This window comes from Oncorhynchus mykiss, chromosome 16 (assembly GCF_057628025.1).
Source record: "Oncorhynchus mykiss isolate SJ-2025 chromosome 16, ASM5762802v1, whole genome shotgun sequence".
Classification (NCBI taxonomy): domain Eukaryota; kingdom Metazoa; phylum Chordata; class Actinopteri; order Salmoniformes; family Salmonidae; genus Oncorhynchus; species Oncorhynchus mykiss.
In genome coordinates this window covers 31794714-31808393 of record NC_143037.1, presented here as the reverse complement: position 1 = coordinate 31808393, position 13680 = coordinate 31794714, and the positions used below count along the sequence as shown (strand labels likewise).

At 42.7% G+C, this 13680-nt stretch overlaps 1 protein-coding gene across 13 annotated transcripts in view; it reads left to right on the top strand.

Moving 5' to 3' along the window:
* LOC110491806 (fibroblast growth factor receptor 2) overlaps window positions 1-13680 on the top strand; it is a 96267-nt gene that overhangs the window by 56362 nt on the left and 26225 nt on the right. For 4 of the 13 annotated variants that reach the window (XM_090202541.1, XM_090202536.1, XM_090202539.1 and 1 more), the window contains 5 exons: window positions 596-786; window positions 2421-2565; window positions 7044-7250; window positions 8278-8419; window positions 13334-13455. In XM_090202541.1, the coding sequence (XP_090058667.1) occupies window positions 596-786; window positions 2421-2565; window positions 7044-7250; window positions 8278-8419; window positions 13334-13455 (807 nt within the window). Of the gene's footprint in view, window positions 1-595; window positions 787-1249; window positions 1389-2420; window positions 2566-7043; window positions 7251-8276; window positions 8420-13333; window positions 13456-13680 lie in introns of all 13 variants that reach the window. The other 9 variants (XM_090202538.1, XM_090202540.1, XM_090202544.1 and 6 more) reach the window with 3 other exon arrangements.

Here is a 13680-nt window from a genome sequence, read left to right as displayed (position 1 = left end):
TTATTATTGGACCATGCCGATCATTTATGAACATTTGAAGATCTTGGCCATGTTCTGTTATAATCTCCACCCGGCACAGCCAGAAGAGGACTGGCCACCCCACATAGCCTGGTTCCTCTCTAGGTTTCTTCCTAGGTTTTGTCCTTTTCCTAGCCACCGTGCTTCTACACCTGCATTGCTTGTTGTTTGGGGTTTTAGGCTTGGTTTCTGTACAGCACTTTGAGATATCAGCTGATGTACGAAGGGCTATATAAATAAATTTGATTTTGATTTGATTTGATTCTTTAACCCATCCAGTTCCCCTCAGGCCTCAAACCACCCCACCTGACTCTCCGAACCCTCACCCCCAAGTATTCTGTGCTCGTTTTCAGTTCCTTAGACAAAGTGAAGTCTGTGTCCTAATGCTTATTCCTAAGGTACCCAGTGGTGATCTAGCTTAGTTGATCAATTGGCTGTCATTGATATTAGAAATACAAATCTGTCTTTTACCAAGGGGTGTATGGGTCAAGGTTGGGGTTTTAAATGGCCAATGGCGATGTCTCATGCACAAACTAACTCACCATAACACATCTCCCCTTTTCTCTCTCCATCTTAGAACGGTCCCCTCATAGACCCATTCTCCAGGCAGGGCTGCCAGCCAACACCAGTGTGAATGTAGGGGAGGACGCACGCTTCGTGTGTAAGGTGTACAGTGATGCTCAGCCCCACATCCAGTGGCTGCAGCACATCCAGAAGAATGGTAGTCGCACCGGCCCAGATGGACACCCCTACGTCCGTGTACTGAAGGTACGTTCCAGCCCTCCCTGGCCCCTCATTGGCTGTTTTGACCTGATCAGTGAAAATGATTGGTTCCTCTTTCTTGTGACATCTGATTACCTGATTGACACTCTCAGTTTTTCACGTATTCTTTTTCTTCAAAGTGTAGGCTAATAATTTTTTTGTTTTCAGGTAACTTTTTTGCCATTTATAAAAAGAGCATTTTTGTTACTATCACATCTGTCTCTCTCCTTTACGAAGAATAATAAATATCCCTTTTCCCTCTATACTACTGGAACACTGGCTGTATTCCTGTCTGGGTGGCGGCTCCTGTAACCTCCTTTCCCTGCACCGAGGTGCAGATGTGACAGTAACAGGCCTGTGTTTTGTTTTGTCCCCCTGCTGCCGTGTACGTGTGTGTGTGTGTTTGGTTGTTTGTGTATGCGTATGCGTGCACATGTGTGTGTGTGTGCGTGTTGCTCACACACCTCAGCGCTCAGGCATCAATAGCTCGGATGTGGAGGTGCTCACGCTCACCAACGTAACTGAGGAGGACGCTGGAGAGTATACCTGTAAAGTCTCCAATTATATAGGGGAGGTCAACCAGTCGGGCTGGCTGACGGTCATCCCAGGTAACCGCTGACCCCTGATCCTTGACCTCTGTTGACCACCTCCCGTGTGGTCTCTTTGGGCCTGTCACTGACCCGGTTCGGTGTGGTGGTCTTAGTTCTTGCTGGGTTGTGGACTGACTGATCCTTTCTACTGTAACTACTGACTGTGACTGTACAGCCATGGAAATGCCTACTGTACCTGCACACTCACACTATCCTGCTATGTCCATCTCAGACCTTTCAACTCTGTTTCTCTCTCTCTTCTTCTCCCTGAATGGTGTGATGTGTAAGGGCATAGGTGATTGCCTTCCTCTTCTGTGGTTGTGTGTACTGTGCATGCCCAGGCCTGGTGTGGATACGATTGGGCTCTGGTGTTGTGGGTGAAGGGTATTTTTATCACGTGTTTTGGTGTATTGTGTCTGCTATTATTTCTTGTGGTACAAGGTGCTCTTCCTGTTTGTTTTGAAGACCCTCCCTCGCTGGACCCTCCTTCCCTTCTCTGGAAGCTCCTGCCATCTACTCTCTCTCTCTATAGATGGGACGACCGTTCTCCTCCCAGCTATGGACACCATCCAGCTACTCCTCTCTCATGGTGTTGTGGGTCTAATTGTTACCTCTGCGTTTCCTCCTCTTCTCTCCTCTCTGCTATTTTTTCCCCCTCCATTGCTACTCTCACTCCTTCCCTTTATCTTACTTTCTTCCTACTCACCCCTTAAATATAATTTATCCTTTTAACGTCCACCCTCCCTTTCTCATCCTCCATCCATGTCTCTTCCTCTTCTTTCTCCTCCATCCCTGTCTCTTCCTCTTCTTTCTCCTCCATCCATGTCTCTTCCTCTTCTTTCTCCTCCATCCATGTCTCTTCCTCTTCTTTCTCCTCCATCCATGTCTCTTCCTCTTCTTTCTCCTCCATCCCTGTCTCTTCCTTATACTTCTCCTCCACCCCTCCTCTCCCATCGACCTGCCCCTTCTCTTTCTCCTCTTCCTCCCTTTCTTCTTCTACCCTTCCTCTCTCATCCTCCTCCTCCACAACTACTCCTAACCCTCTCCCAGACCGCAGGTGTAAACACCACGGACAAGGAGATTGAAGTCCTCTACCTCCCCAATGTCACTTACGAGGATGCTGGGGAGTATACCTGCTTGGCGGGTAATTCTATTGGGATCTCCTATCACACTGCTTGGTTGACGGTGCTTCCAGGTATATACACTCATATACTGCCCTCCCTTTCCCCTCACTCTCTCTCACCCTCTCTCAATGTCATTCGCTAACGGTTTTAAACGTTCGGTCAATAAAGTTATTTTGATGATTTCTATGGGAAGAAGGGAGAAGTGAAAAGCTCCTTTGGAGTGAAAGACACACAAACTCAACAAAATAACAAAATATCAGAATACAATGATGAACTTACAGTCAACAACAGCTTATTATAACCCGACTTCTCCGAATGGCTCGAGTGTCTCGTTACTCAAGAGGAGGGTTGCCTCTCTCTCCCCCTCCCTCATCTCTCTCCCTCTCTCCCCTGGTTCTCGGGGAAAGTATGTTGGTGCTACGTACATTTTGGCTCGGACTGCAAGTTTTTACAGAAGAAGGGTGTCTGTCTGTCTTGGTGATTCTGTCTGTCGGTGTCAGTGGCTTCTCTGTCATTTCCTGAGAATTAATAAAAACTCCCTTATGGCTTCACGTCTTTCCTGACTCTGATAATTGATTGCCTTTTTATTATTTCTCCTTGAGATAATAAAAAAGAATGTCACAGCTGGAATACTCACGGCTTGACTTTCTCAATTATCAGGGCCAATATTTTTAAATGTATTCAATATATTTGATATAGTGTGTGTGTGTTTAAATTAGGTATGTCAGAGTTAATCAGTTAACTTGATTTTAGTGCACACTTTTTTTTTTATTGTGATTAATCAGATTGTATGAAAGTGTTCAAAATCAACTGAAAACATGAAAATACATAATATATATACTGCTAAAAACAATGTTGTCTCCAAAACAAGTTGACATTGAGGTTAAAGAAGGTGTGCTTTATCAAAGAAGGTGTGTTTTATTAATTTACTTAATTTTTATAACCATTATTTTGGGATAAATCAAGACGTCATTATTCTTGTAATGCTTTTTGTATAAACAATCTTAAATTACATCTTAATTGGAGCGAATTCTGAATTTGCGATGAATCAAATTGTCATACGATTAACTCGATTAGAACATTTTATCGTTTGGCAGTCCTAGTTTAAATGTATGTGTATCCCCCTGTGTCTGCACGATTGTGTGTGTGTCTTTTAAATGTGTGTCTGTGTGAGTGTGTCTGTGTTCCTCATGTCTGCACTGACAAACATCCATATATTTAGCATGGGGTCATTGACACCCTTGATAAAGATTTGCAAAAATAACTGTATAAAATAACTAATTCAAATACTGAGCTATATTATTTTATACTAATACAATTGCTCAGAGAAAGAGATTTTATTTTCTGCTTATGTATTCTCATTTTGACTGCAAACCCACCACTTGTGTCCATGGCCAAAGAGCTCTATTTTCATGCCCTCTGACCAAAGCACCGGTTTCAATCCAAGTGCCAATGCCGTTTAGCAAACTCCAGGCATTTACATATGTTGGATGACATGAAAATAGAGCTCTTTGGCCACGCACACCAGTGGTGTGTTTGGCGTCGAAATGAGAATGCATGAACAGAAAAGAACGCCATACCTACTGTAAAATATGGTGGTGGTTCTGGCGCTATTTTGCTTCCACTGGTCTTGGGGCCTTTAAGGTCAACGGCATCATGAACTTTACCCAGCACCAGGACATTTTAGCCAAATACCTGGTGTCCTCCCCCAGGAGGCTGAGACTTGGCCGCAAATGGATCTTTCAGCAAGACAATAACCCCAATAACACTTCAAAGTCCATAAAGAAATGGTTCTATAGCAGTGGAGGCTGCTGTGGGGAGGAGGGGTCATACGTGGTTTCCAGCCACATGGAAACCACGTATGATACCAACCATTGATTGCATTCCAGCCATAATTATGAGCCGTCCTCCCCTCAGCAGCCTCCACTGTTCTATAGCTAGGTTTCCATCCAAATAGCGACAGATTTTCATGCTAATATAACAAAAACACATAAACAATATGCGCATTTTCCCACCAGAGATGTGTTTCCATCCAATTGACTTGTTGACGGTAAAAGGCTGTGCTTGATGACGTAGTGCACATAAAAATAACATAAAAATAATAATACTAGGTTAAATTCCCATGTACCGAATAAAACATACAAGTTAAATGGGTTTCCATAGCATTTTCAACTCTACTGATGGTTTTGTCACAAAAAAACATTTCTTATATAGCAAATGTGCCCACTCTGGTCTTGACACGTGCACTCGATATAGAACAGCTCGCTTGTATAGCCTACATGATGAGATTATTATGAGGGAAAAAAAGCAACTATCAAGCTCATCACAGTGCAGTTTCACCACCCTGTGAAGTTCATCATAACTTATTTCATCTGTAGCATAATAAACTGCATGCTTTCCCGAGTGAGAGGACCATATAATCTCGTGACTCCAAGTTTGATAAGATGGTTATTATTATATCGATATTTGCGCATAAAGGCATTTCCACTTCCATTTCTTGCATAATACATTTTACCGACACAAAAAGATCCCACCTTGTCTAACATATTTTGTTTTGTTGACATTTGGAAGGTTTACCAACAAATTTTGATCATGCCTGTCGTGACATTTTTTTATCCAACATAAAAAGGTTGGCTGGAAACCTGGTTATTTGCCACAAAATCAACATTTTGCAATGGCCACCTGTCTCTGGATTTGAAACCCATTTTCAAGTCCATAAACTTAGACAAAGGATATCAAGCATCTGGAAGGATTCTGTATGGAGTAATGGTCTAAGATCCCTCCCAACGTGTTCAACTCATAAAGCATTTTAGAAAATGTCTCAGTGCCATTATCCTCACGAGGTGAGCTATTGAAAGGTATTAAAAACAGACTCCTACCTTTTTGAGAAAAAAAATATGTTACTGTTAAACAATCTCTTTCTCTGAGCATTTATATTCATATAGAAGAATAGAGTTTCCAAAATGTTTGGAGCATACAATGTACACTGTTTCAAATATTTATTTTATACAATAATTTTTTCTCATCTTTATCAAGGATATCAATAATTTCGAACCCCACTGTATATACCAAACACAGTTAAAGTCCATATAAATAGAACACTTATGCTCATTCCTTAGAGGTTCAGTTCAGGCAACAGAGTTGGCCAACATTAATACATCTACATGTATGTAGGGTGGGTGAGATGTCTGGACTCTGGACATTAAATGAGATGGATGATAGCACTTAATCTCCTGTAATCCACAACATGAACAGACAGCAGGTACAAAAATCCCCTCATTGCCCTCCCAGATAATAGCCTTGCTTTGTCTCTGAACAAAATACTATTATTATGCATAGTTGCTTTACCCCTATTTACATGTACATATTACTTCAATTACCTCAACTAACTTGTACCCCCGCACATTGATTCGGTACCCCCTGTATATATAGCCTTGTTATTGTTATTTTATTATGTTACTTTTTTTCAACTTTAGTTTATTTAGTAAATATTTTCTCAACTCTTATTTTCCTTAAAACTGCATTGTTGGTTAAGGGCTTGTCAATGTGCTGGTCCAGCAATGGGCTTGTCAAAGCATTTCACGATGTATTCGGGGGATGAACATTGTTCTTTGATTGGATTTAATTTCTTGGCGAATAGTATCTTTAATTTATTGCCCTAGTCCCCATGTATCTGCTCTGGTGGCGCCTGCATAGCTCTTTCTGCCTTCTGTGTTGCGCTGTGGTTTTTGGACCAGGTGATACGAAGCCGACTGGAGAAAGGTTCCTACATGTTACTTCCCCCTGGCTGCACAGTACAAGGGCATTGTTTGTAGCCATGGGTGGATGACATGCATTATGGAACAGGCTGTGGTCCTATAGCCACACAGAGACAGACCCAGACCCATTTCCTACAGACAGGAAGCTCAGGCCATATATTGCCACAAAGGGCACCACTCACTTGTTTGCAGTCTGATTTGAAGCGTGTGTGTCAAAGGGTGCGTGTATCCAGATGAGAGAGGGAGGGAGAACGTGTGTGCGTGCATGTATGTGTATTTGAGAGAGTGTGTCTTCACCCTGCGTGTGTGTGGTGTGTCAAGTCACCCTGAATGTAGGCACTTAGTACAGCCCCCTGCTTGAGCTCAGTGTATTTACCTCGTAAAAATAGAATCAGAATGATTATATTTCTATGGTTTAGCCCCTCTTCTTAGATCAATTCCATTTTCTGTCTGTCCTAGATGGGCAGTAGATGGTTGTGTGAAGAAGAGAGAGTAGAGGGAGGGAGATGGAGAGAGAAACATGTGTGCGTCTTTCTCATTATTTATGTTTTGTTTGTCTATCTAGCAATGACATGTGTGTGTGTGTGTGCGTGTGTGTCGTTTCCATGGCATGTGTTCAGTTCATACATGTGCGTCTATCAGATGTGTCCATGTCTTTTTTGTTTAAGTGTCTGTGTGCCCACGTCCGTGTGTTTGTGTACATTATGTCATGAGTCAGTATGTGCTTCTACGTTCCACTTTCTATCCCTCCCTGACACTCTCCCCTCGCATCCCTTCTGATCCCCAAACAGCCAATAAGGAAGAGACAGTGACGGGTCTGACATCACCTGACTACGTGGAGATAGCCATATACTGCATCGGGGTGTTCCTGATTGCCTGTATGGTGGTCATCGTGGTGGTGTGCCGGATGAGAAATACGACTAAGAAGCCTGACTTCGGGAACCAGCCAGCAGTCCACAAACTCAGCAAGCAGATACCTCTGCGTCGCCAGGTAACAGAAAGTAGATAAGGGGTTTCCAAGGCATTTAACACCCATAAAAAGACAAACTCCACACACACATGCATTTATACATAATTCTCTTTTCACACTATTGTGCTGACCCAAACCAAACTGTTTGGGATTTTATTTTTTCATGGTTTCAGCTACTATGGTGGATGTGTAACCAGGCCAGCACAGTACAGCTTGGCTTGGTTCAGGTTCAGCAGTGTGAAAAGCCCCATATACTCCATCTTAAATAAAAACAACAGAAAATAGTCCAAGGTTTACCTACCAAGAGCAGAAAACACCCAAAAAGTTCCACCGCATTTTGTATTCCCGACATAGATCAATTGGGTTACTGGGACTCTGATTTGAGAACCCAGTTAATTTAGCTGTTCAGGGGAAGTGGATTTTAATAAGACTACTGTAACTAATACATCGCACTGCTTGAGGTGCTATGCATCAGTTAACTCCACTGAAAGACAGCTAGCTACAGTGCATGGTGTCTGAGCATGTTGGCACTGCTCTCCAGCACCTCTAGCTCCTGTTCTAGCTCCTCTACCTCTCTGTGAGTGATGCTTTTCCCTCAAGGGGAAAACAAACTCCAAGAGGTACAAAAAGTGATGGATTACATTCCTGCGAGAGATGGGTGGTTCCAGTGTCAAGGTAAGGTTGGAGCAGAAAGGAGAGAAGAGCCCTGAGGACAATGATAAACGGACACATTCATCAGATAGAACGTTACTCTAGCACTGAGATGTGATCACTAATGATCCCTAACATGCATTAACTTGCTTTTTAAAAAGCATGAAGAATATGTTGATTTGCACAGTATCAATATAATTTAAAGCCCATGTAATGAGGCATTTGATCTTTAGATTTTTTTTCATCACACAGACATGTGTGCGCCCACACACACCTACCCACCTACACTCCTGGTCCTCACAGTAATAGTAATACAAACACACACACATGCCTATCCCTGCCATTTCTTATTTGACCAGTGTATCTAGGCTCAGGTGATCAGCCAATCTGTCGTCTCCTACAGGTGTCAAATGACTCCAGCTCCTCGATGAACTCCAGCACCCCATTGGTCCGCATCACCACACGACGCAGCTCAGCCGGCCATGACGACCCCATCCCAGAGTACGACCTCCCAGAGGACCCACGCTGGGAGTTTTCCAGAGACAGGTGATGGGCAGGGACGGGAACAGGGGTAGGAATAGGAAAGGGGGAGGTAAAGGATGTAGCGGGGAGGGGTCAGTGTACAAGGGTGTCATTGATCTCAACAGTATGGCCACATTTCAGGCCGCCTACATAGTAGTCACTCACCAAACCTCAGAACATCTCTGTTTCATAATTTTCTTTCAATTCGCAAGAGGCTGAATGTGTCTCACTGGAGAAGCATCCAAGTGAACGAAACAGCACCCCTCTTTCTCAGTATTTGTAGCCCATCTATCTGATGCTGTCTGATCAAAAAGAGTGACATTGTTGCCGCCCGTAGCATTGAATGTAAGAGAAGGCAGCGAGCATTTGGCCTCCTTTGATGATAAAAAAAATTATAATTATAATAGCCAGTTAGCGTTGAGCTAAACTGAGTGAGCTCAACTGTGAATGTTCCTGGCGCACTAAAAAAGTGTCAAGGGTAGCCAGTTTGGATTTGACTTCAGAACAATCACATCAAAAGCAGAACGGCATTTATAGCAAAAAAAATGGAATAGTTGCATCTCATTGTGTCGTTGTCCTCCGGTGGCTAGCTAGCTAAAACTATCCCTTTTCCTAAATTAGCTATGGATGGAGATAGGGATTTGGACTTGTGGTTTTACTTCATTCTCCGTACCGGCCAATGATTATAAATGGCGATTCTGATCCAACCATAAATTCATACATTGTGCCCCTGGCCTGAGAGGATGGAAGTAGCTAGATCTAATAGGCTAATGTTAGCTAGCTGGCCTGGCACATAGATGGCCATGAAAGGAAGATAGGCTAGCGAGCAAGCATTTTAGCCAGGTAGCCTAGGACAACAAAAACTTCAAGCGTATACAAAAACTTCAAGCGTGTACTTAGCCAACAAGAGATGATCAGTTATTGGCGTTTCTCTACAAGTAGGGTGAGTCAACATGTTTTTTCTACTTGCACGCACACACAAACACACAAATCAGTACCATGGACAGCCACATCATATTTAGCTTACATTGATTGGACTAAGTTGTTTTTGGTGTCTTTCCACTATATTAAACTAAGCAGACAGTTGAAGTCGGAAGTTTACTAACACTTAGGATTTGAGTCATTAAAAGTCGTTTTTCAACCACTCCACAAATTTCTTGTTAACAAACTATAGTTTTGGCAAGTTGGTTAGGACATCAACTTCGTGCATGACACAAGTAATTTTTCCAGCAATTGTTTACAGAAAGATTATTTCACTAATAATTCACTAAATTGACATTGACAGTTCACATACACTAAATTGACTGTGCCTTTAATTAAACAGCTTGGAAAATTTCAGAAAGTTATGTAATGGCTTTAGAAGCTTCTGATAGGCTAATTGACATCATTTGAGTCAATTGGAGGTGTACCTGTGGATGTATTTCAAGGCCTGCCTTCGAACTCGGTGCCTCTTTGCTTGACATCATGGGGAAATCAAAATAAATTATCCAAGACCTCAGAAAAAAAAGTCTGGTTCATCCTTGGGAGCAATTTCCAAACGCCAGAAGGTACAAACAATAGTACCCAAGTATAAACACCATGGGCCCACGCAGCCGTCATACCGCTGAGGAAGGAGACGTGTTCTTTCTCCTATAGATGACCGTGCTTTGGTGCGAAAATCAAATCAATTGAGTTGCAAATCAATCCCAGAACAGCAGCAAAGGACCTCGTGAAGATGCTGAAGGAAACCGGTACAAAAGTATCTATATCCACAGTGAAACGAGTCCTATATCGACATAACCTGAAAGGCCACTCAGCAAGGAAGAAGCCACTGCTCCAAAACCGCCATAAAAAAAGCCAGACTACAGTTTGCAACTGCACATGGGGACAAAGATTGTACTTTTTGGAGGAATGTCCTCTGGTCTGATGAAACAAAAATAGAACTGTTTGGCCATAATGACCATTGTTATGTTTGGAGGGAAAATGGGGAGGCTTGCAAGCCAAAGAACACCATCCCAACCGTGAAGCACGGGGTTGGCAGCATCATGTTGTGGGGGTGCTTTGCTGCAGGAGGGACTGGTGCACTTCCAAAATAGATTGCATGGGGAAGGAAAATTATGTGGGTATATTGAAGCAATATCTCAATACATCAGTCAGGAAGTTAATTGCAAATGGGTCTTCCAAATGGACAATGACCCCAAGCGTACTTCCAAAGTTGGGACAAAATGGCTTAAGGACAACAAATTCAAGGTATTGGAATGGCCATCACAAAGCCCTGACCTCAATCCTATAGAAAATTTGTGGGCAAAACTGAAAAAGCGTGTGCGAGCAAGGAGGCCTACAAACTTGACTCAGTTACACCAGCTCTGTCAGGAGGAATAGGCCAAAATGCACCCAAAGTATTGTGGGAAGCTTTAGGAAGGCTACCCAAAACATTTGACCAAAGTTAATCAATTTAAAGGCATTGCTACTAAATACTAATTGTGTATGTAAACTTCTGACGCACTGGGAATGTGATGAAATAAATAAATAATTCTCTCTACTATTATTCGGACATTTCACATTCTTAAAATGAAGTGGTGATCCTAACTGACCTAAAACAGGGAATTTTTACTAGGATTACATTTCAGGAATTGTGAAAGTTGAGTTTAAATGTATTTGGCTAAGGTGTATGTAAACTTCCGACTTCAACTGTAGGTGATTTGATAATGTTGAAGTTGAAATGGTGCTGGAATAGTGAAGGCAGCTCTTTTCGACTTGAGGTAACTCTCCGTGGTTCTAAATCAATGGTTGTTTTGTAGTCCAAAAATATCAGAAACAATTTGCTTGACCATGCTGTAAGTTATGTAACTGTTTGTTACATGCAAAATGCTTTGAGGACTTGCTCGCTGGGTTTGTGATGAAACAAAGGTGTGGTTGAATTTATTCTGCTACTGTGTCTTCTTATTGTCTCGGCTTTCGGCCTACAGTATATATAATATGAACTAACAGGTTATAGAGCAAACAACCAAATTATCACAACACATAGGCTACTGGACTGCAATATAGAGTAAGTGTCTTTCACATTTTTGTTATGCAACTGTTTCACCGACCCCCTGGAATGCGGCCTATGGCTTTCTCAGGTATTTCTCTGAGAATCGGTGAGGCAATGGGTGAGGCCCAAGATTAACTGCATACTGCTGTAAGCTGCAGTCGGTGAGGTTTTTGCTCAGTTTGGAATGTATTTCTACCTAACACACCATCAGTGGGTCTGTAAAATCCAGAATCATCCGGTTTTCAGGAGAAAAGCAGAGAAGAGGCGAAGCCTGAAAACCGTATGCTTCCGGTTTCCTTCGACCCCACTCAGGCGTTTATTTTACGTCTGCTACTTTAGGTTATCGAACTTCAAACAAACCCAGAAATTAATCCAGTGCAGTGTCCCAGTTGTCAGAGATTGTGGCAGTGATTTCACACTAGCTCTTTCAAGTGAAAGTGTGAATGTTGCTAATTACTTTGTCTCCTAACTAGATGCATTGTAGTAGCATGTACCCCCTTATCATGAATGACAACGTTAGCTAATATTTGGCTAACTGATTGTGTATGCAGGCTATTACATGAGGTACTAGTGTTGTCTGGTAAAATATACCATTAAGCACCATTGAACATGGTCTGTGATCTGTAATGATTAACCAGTGAGTAATGACTGTTGCTGTGATAAAAAATGTCACTGTACCAGAGTAGTGTTCATTAGGCAGCAAACAGAAGAAAATTTACTTAAGAAACACACACAATAAGAATCACACATTTTTCTTTTCCATGTTTAAAAACTTTGGTCTCTACTGAACATGACCCAGGGTGGCCATTGGCACCCAGCCCTTTCCGTATCGCTTACACAGACCAATGAGTCATTTCTCAGTGCTACACTGTACCAGGGTCCTGTTCATTAGGCACCAAACAGAAGGAAACAGACTGAAATCGTAAGGAACTACCTGGAAGTGTCCAATGAGAAAAGCATATTTTCGATTAATGTTGCACTTTTCCTTTTTGCCTACTGAACAGGACCGTGTGTGTGTGTGTGTGTGTGTGTGTGTGTGTGTGTGTGTCATGGCTGTAATCTGTGTTTGTGCTGTGACTGTTTGCTTTGCCTCACACCAGGGGAGTTAGTCCCTACTACGAGTTGAACTAGTGGCCTCAGTCAGTTTCAGTGGAAAGTGTCAGGCTGAAGGCCACAACAGACTTATACAAAGTGATTTTGCTTCGGTGAGGTCTCTTGTTGTTAAGCAATGGGGAAACCCCAGACAGTAAAACTCTTGGGTTATTAATATGCTTCTGCCTGTGGTGTTTCGCCATGCCATGTTTTTGTGAAGATTTAACAGTAGGCGATCAAAAGCATTCAACATGTCTCCTTGGCATGCTCAATTAAGCCCCTACTGTTAAATATAGTATGTCTCTCGTTCATCTCTGTCTCCTCTCCGACTCTCCTCGTCTGTCATTCCCAAGTGCCTCGGGGGCCGTGGTGGAGATGCGGAACACTCAGGAATGCTAACGTTTGTGCTGGCATGGAAGAGAAAATAACATTGATTATGTGTGGTGGGCCAGGGCAGAAAGGGTGCCATTGAGCTAGGGGTGGTGGGGGGCATCTGTGTGGACAGACTAGGGATTGTGTTACTCTGATGGCGTGCTGGCCTTAGGCCCCGGAGCCAGTGTGAATGTTTACACAACCTCAAGACTGGGCCACAGGGGCAGGCCACCGCCTGTCAATCAAACTAGGACCAATCCATTACCAAAGGATCAGTGAGCAGAGAGGTGTTGTGACCATGAGTGATAGTGGTGTGGGAAGTGTGGGACTGGGTCTAAGTGTGTGTGCGTGCGTGCACATGCCCATGTGAGTGTGTATAAAGGAGAGCTATTACAAATTCTGTGTGTAGCTATACAGCTGTTTGAACTATTCTTCTAACCTCTCCCTCTCCTCCTCTACAGGTTAACTCTGGGCAAGCCACTGGGCGAGGGCTGCTTTGGCCAGGTGGTGATGGCCGAAGCATTGGGCATTGATAAGGACAAGCCCAAGGAGGCCGTCACAGTGGCTGTGAAGATGCTGAAAGGTAAAGTACATTCAGAAAGTATTCAGACCCCTTGACATTTTGTTACTTTACAGCCTTATTCTAAAATGGATTAAATTGTTTTTTTTTTTCTATCTATACACATTACCCCATAATGACAAAGCAAAACAGGTTCAGAAATATTTGCTAATTTATAAAAAATAAAAGCCTGAAATATCACAATTACATAAGTATTCAGAGGTCTTACTTAGTACTTTGTTGAAGCAC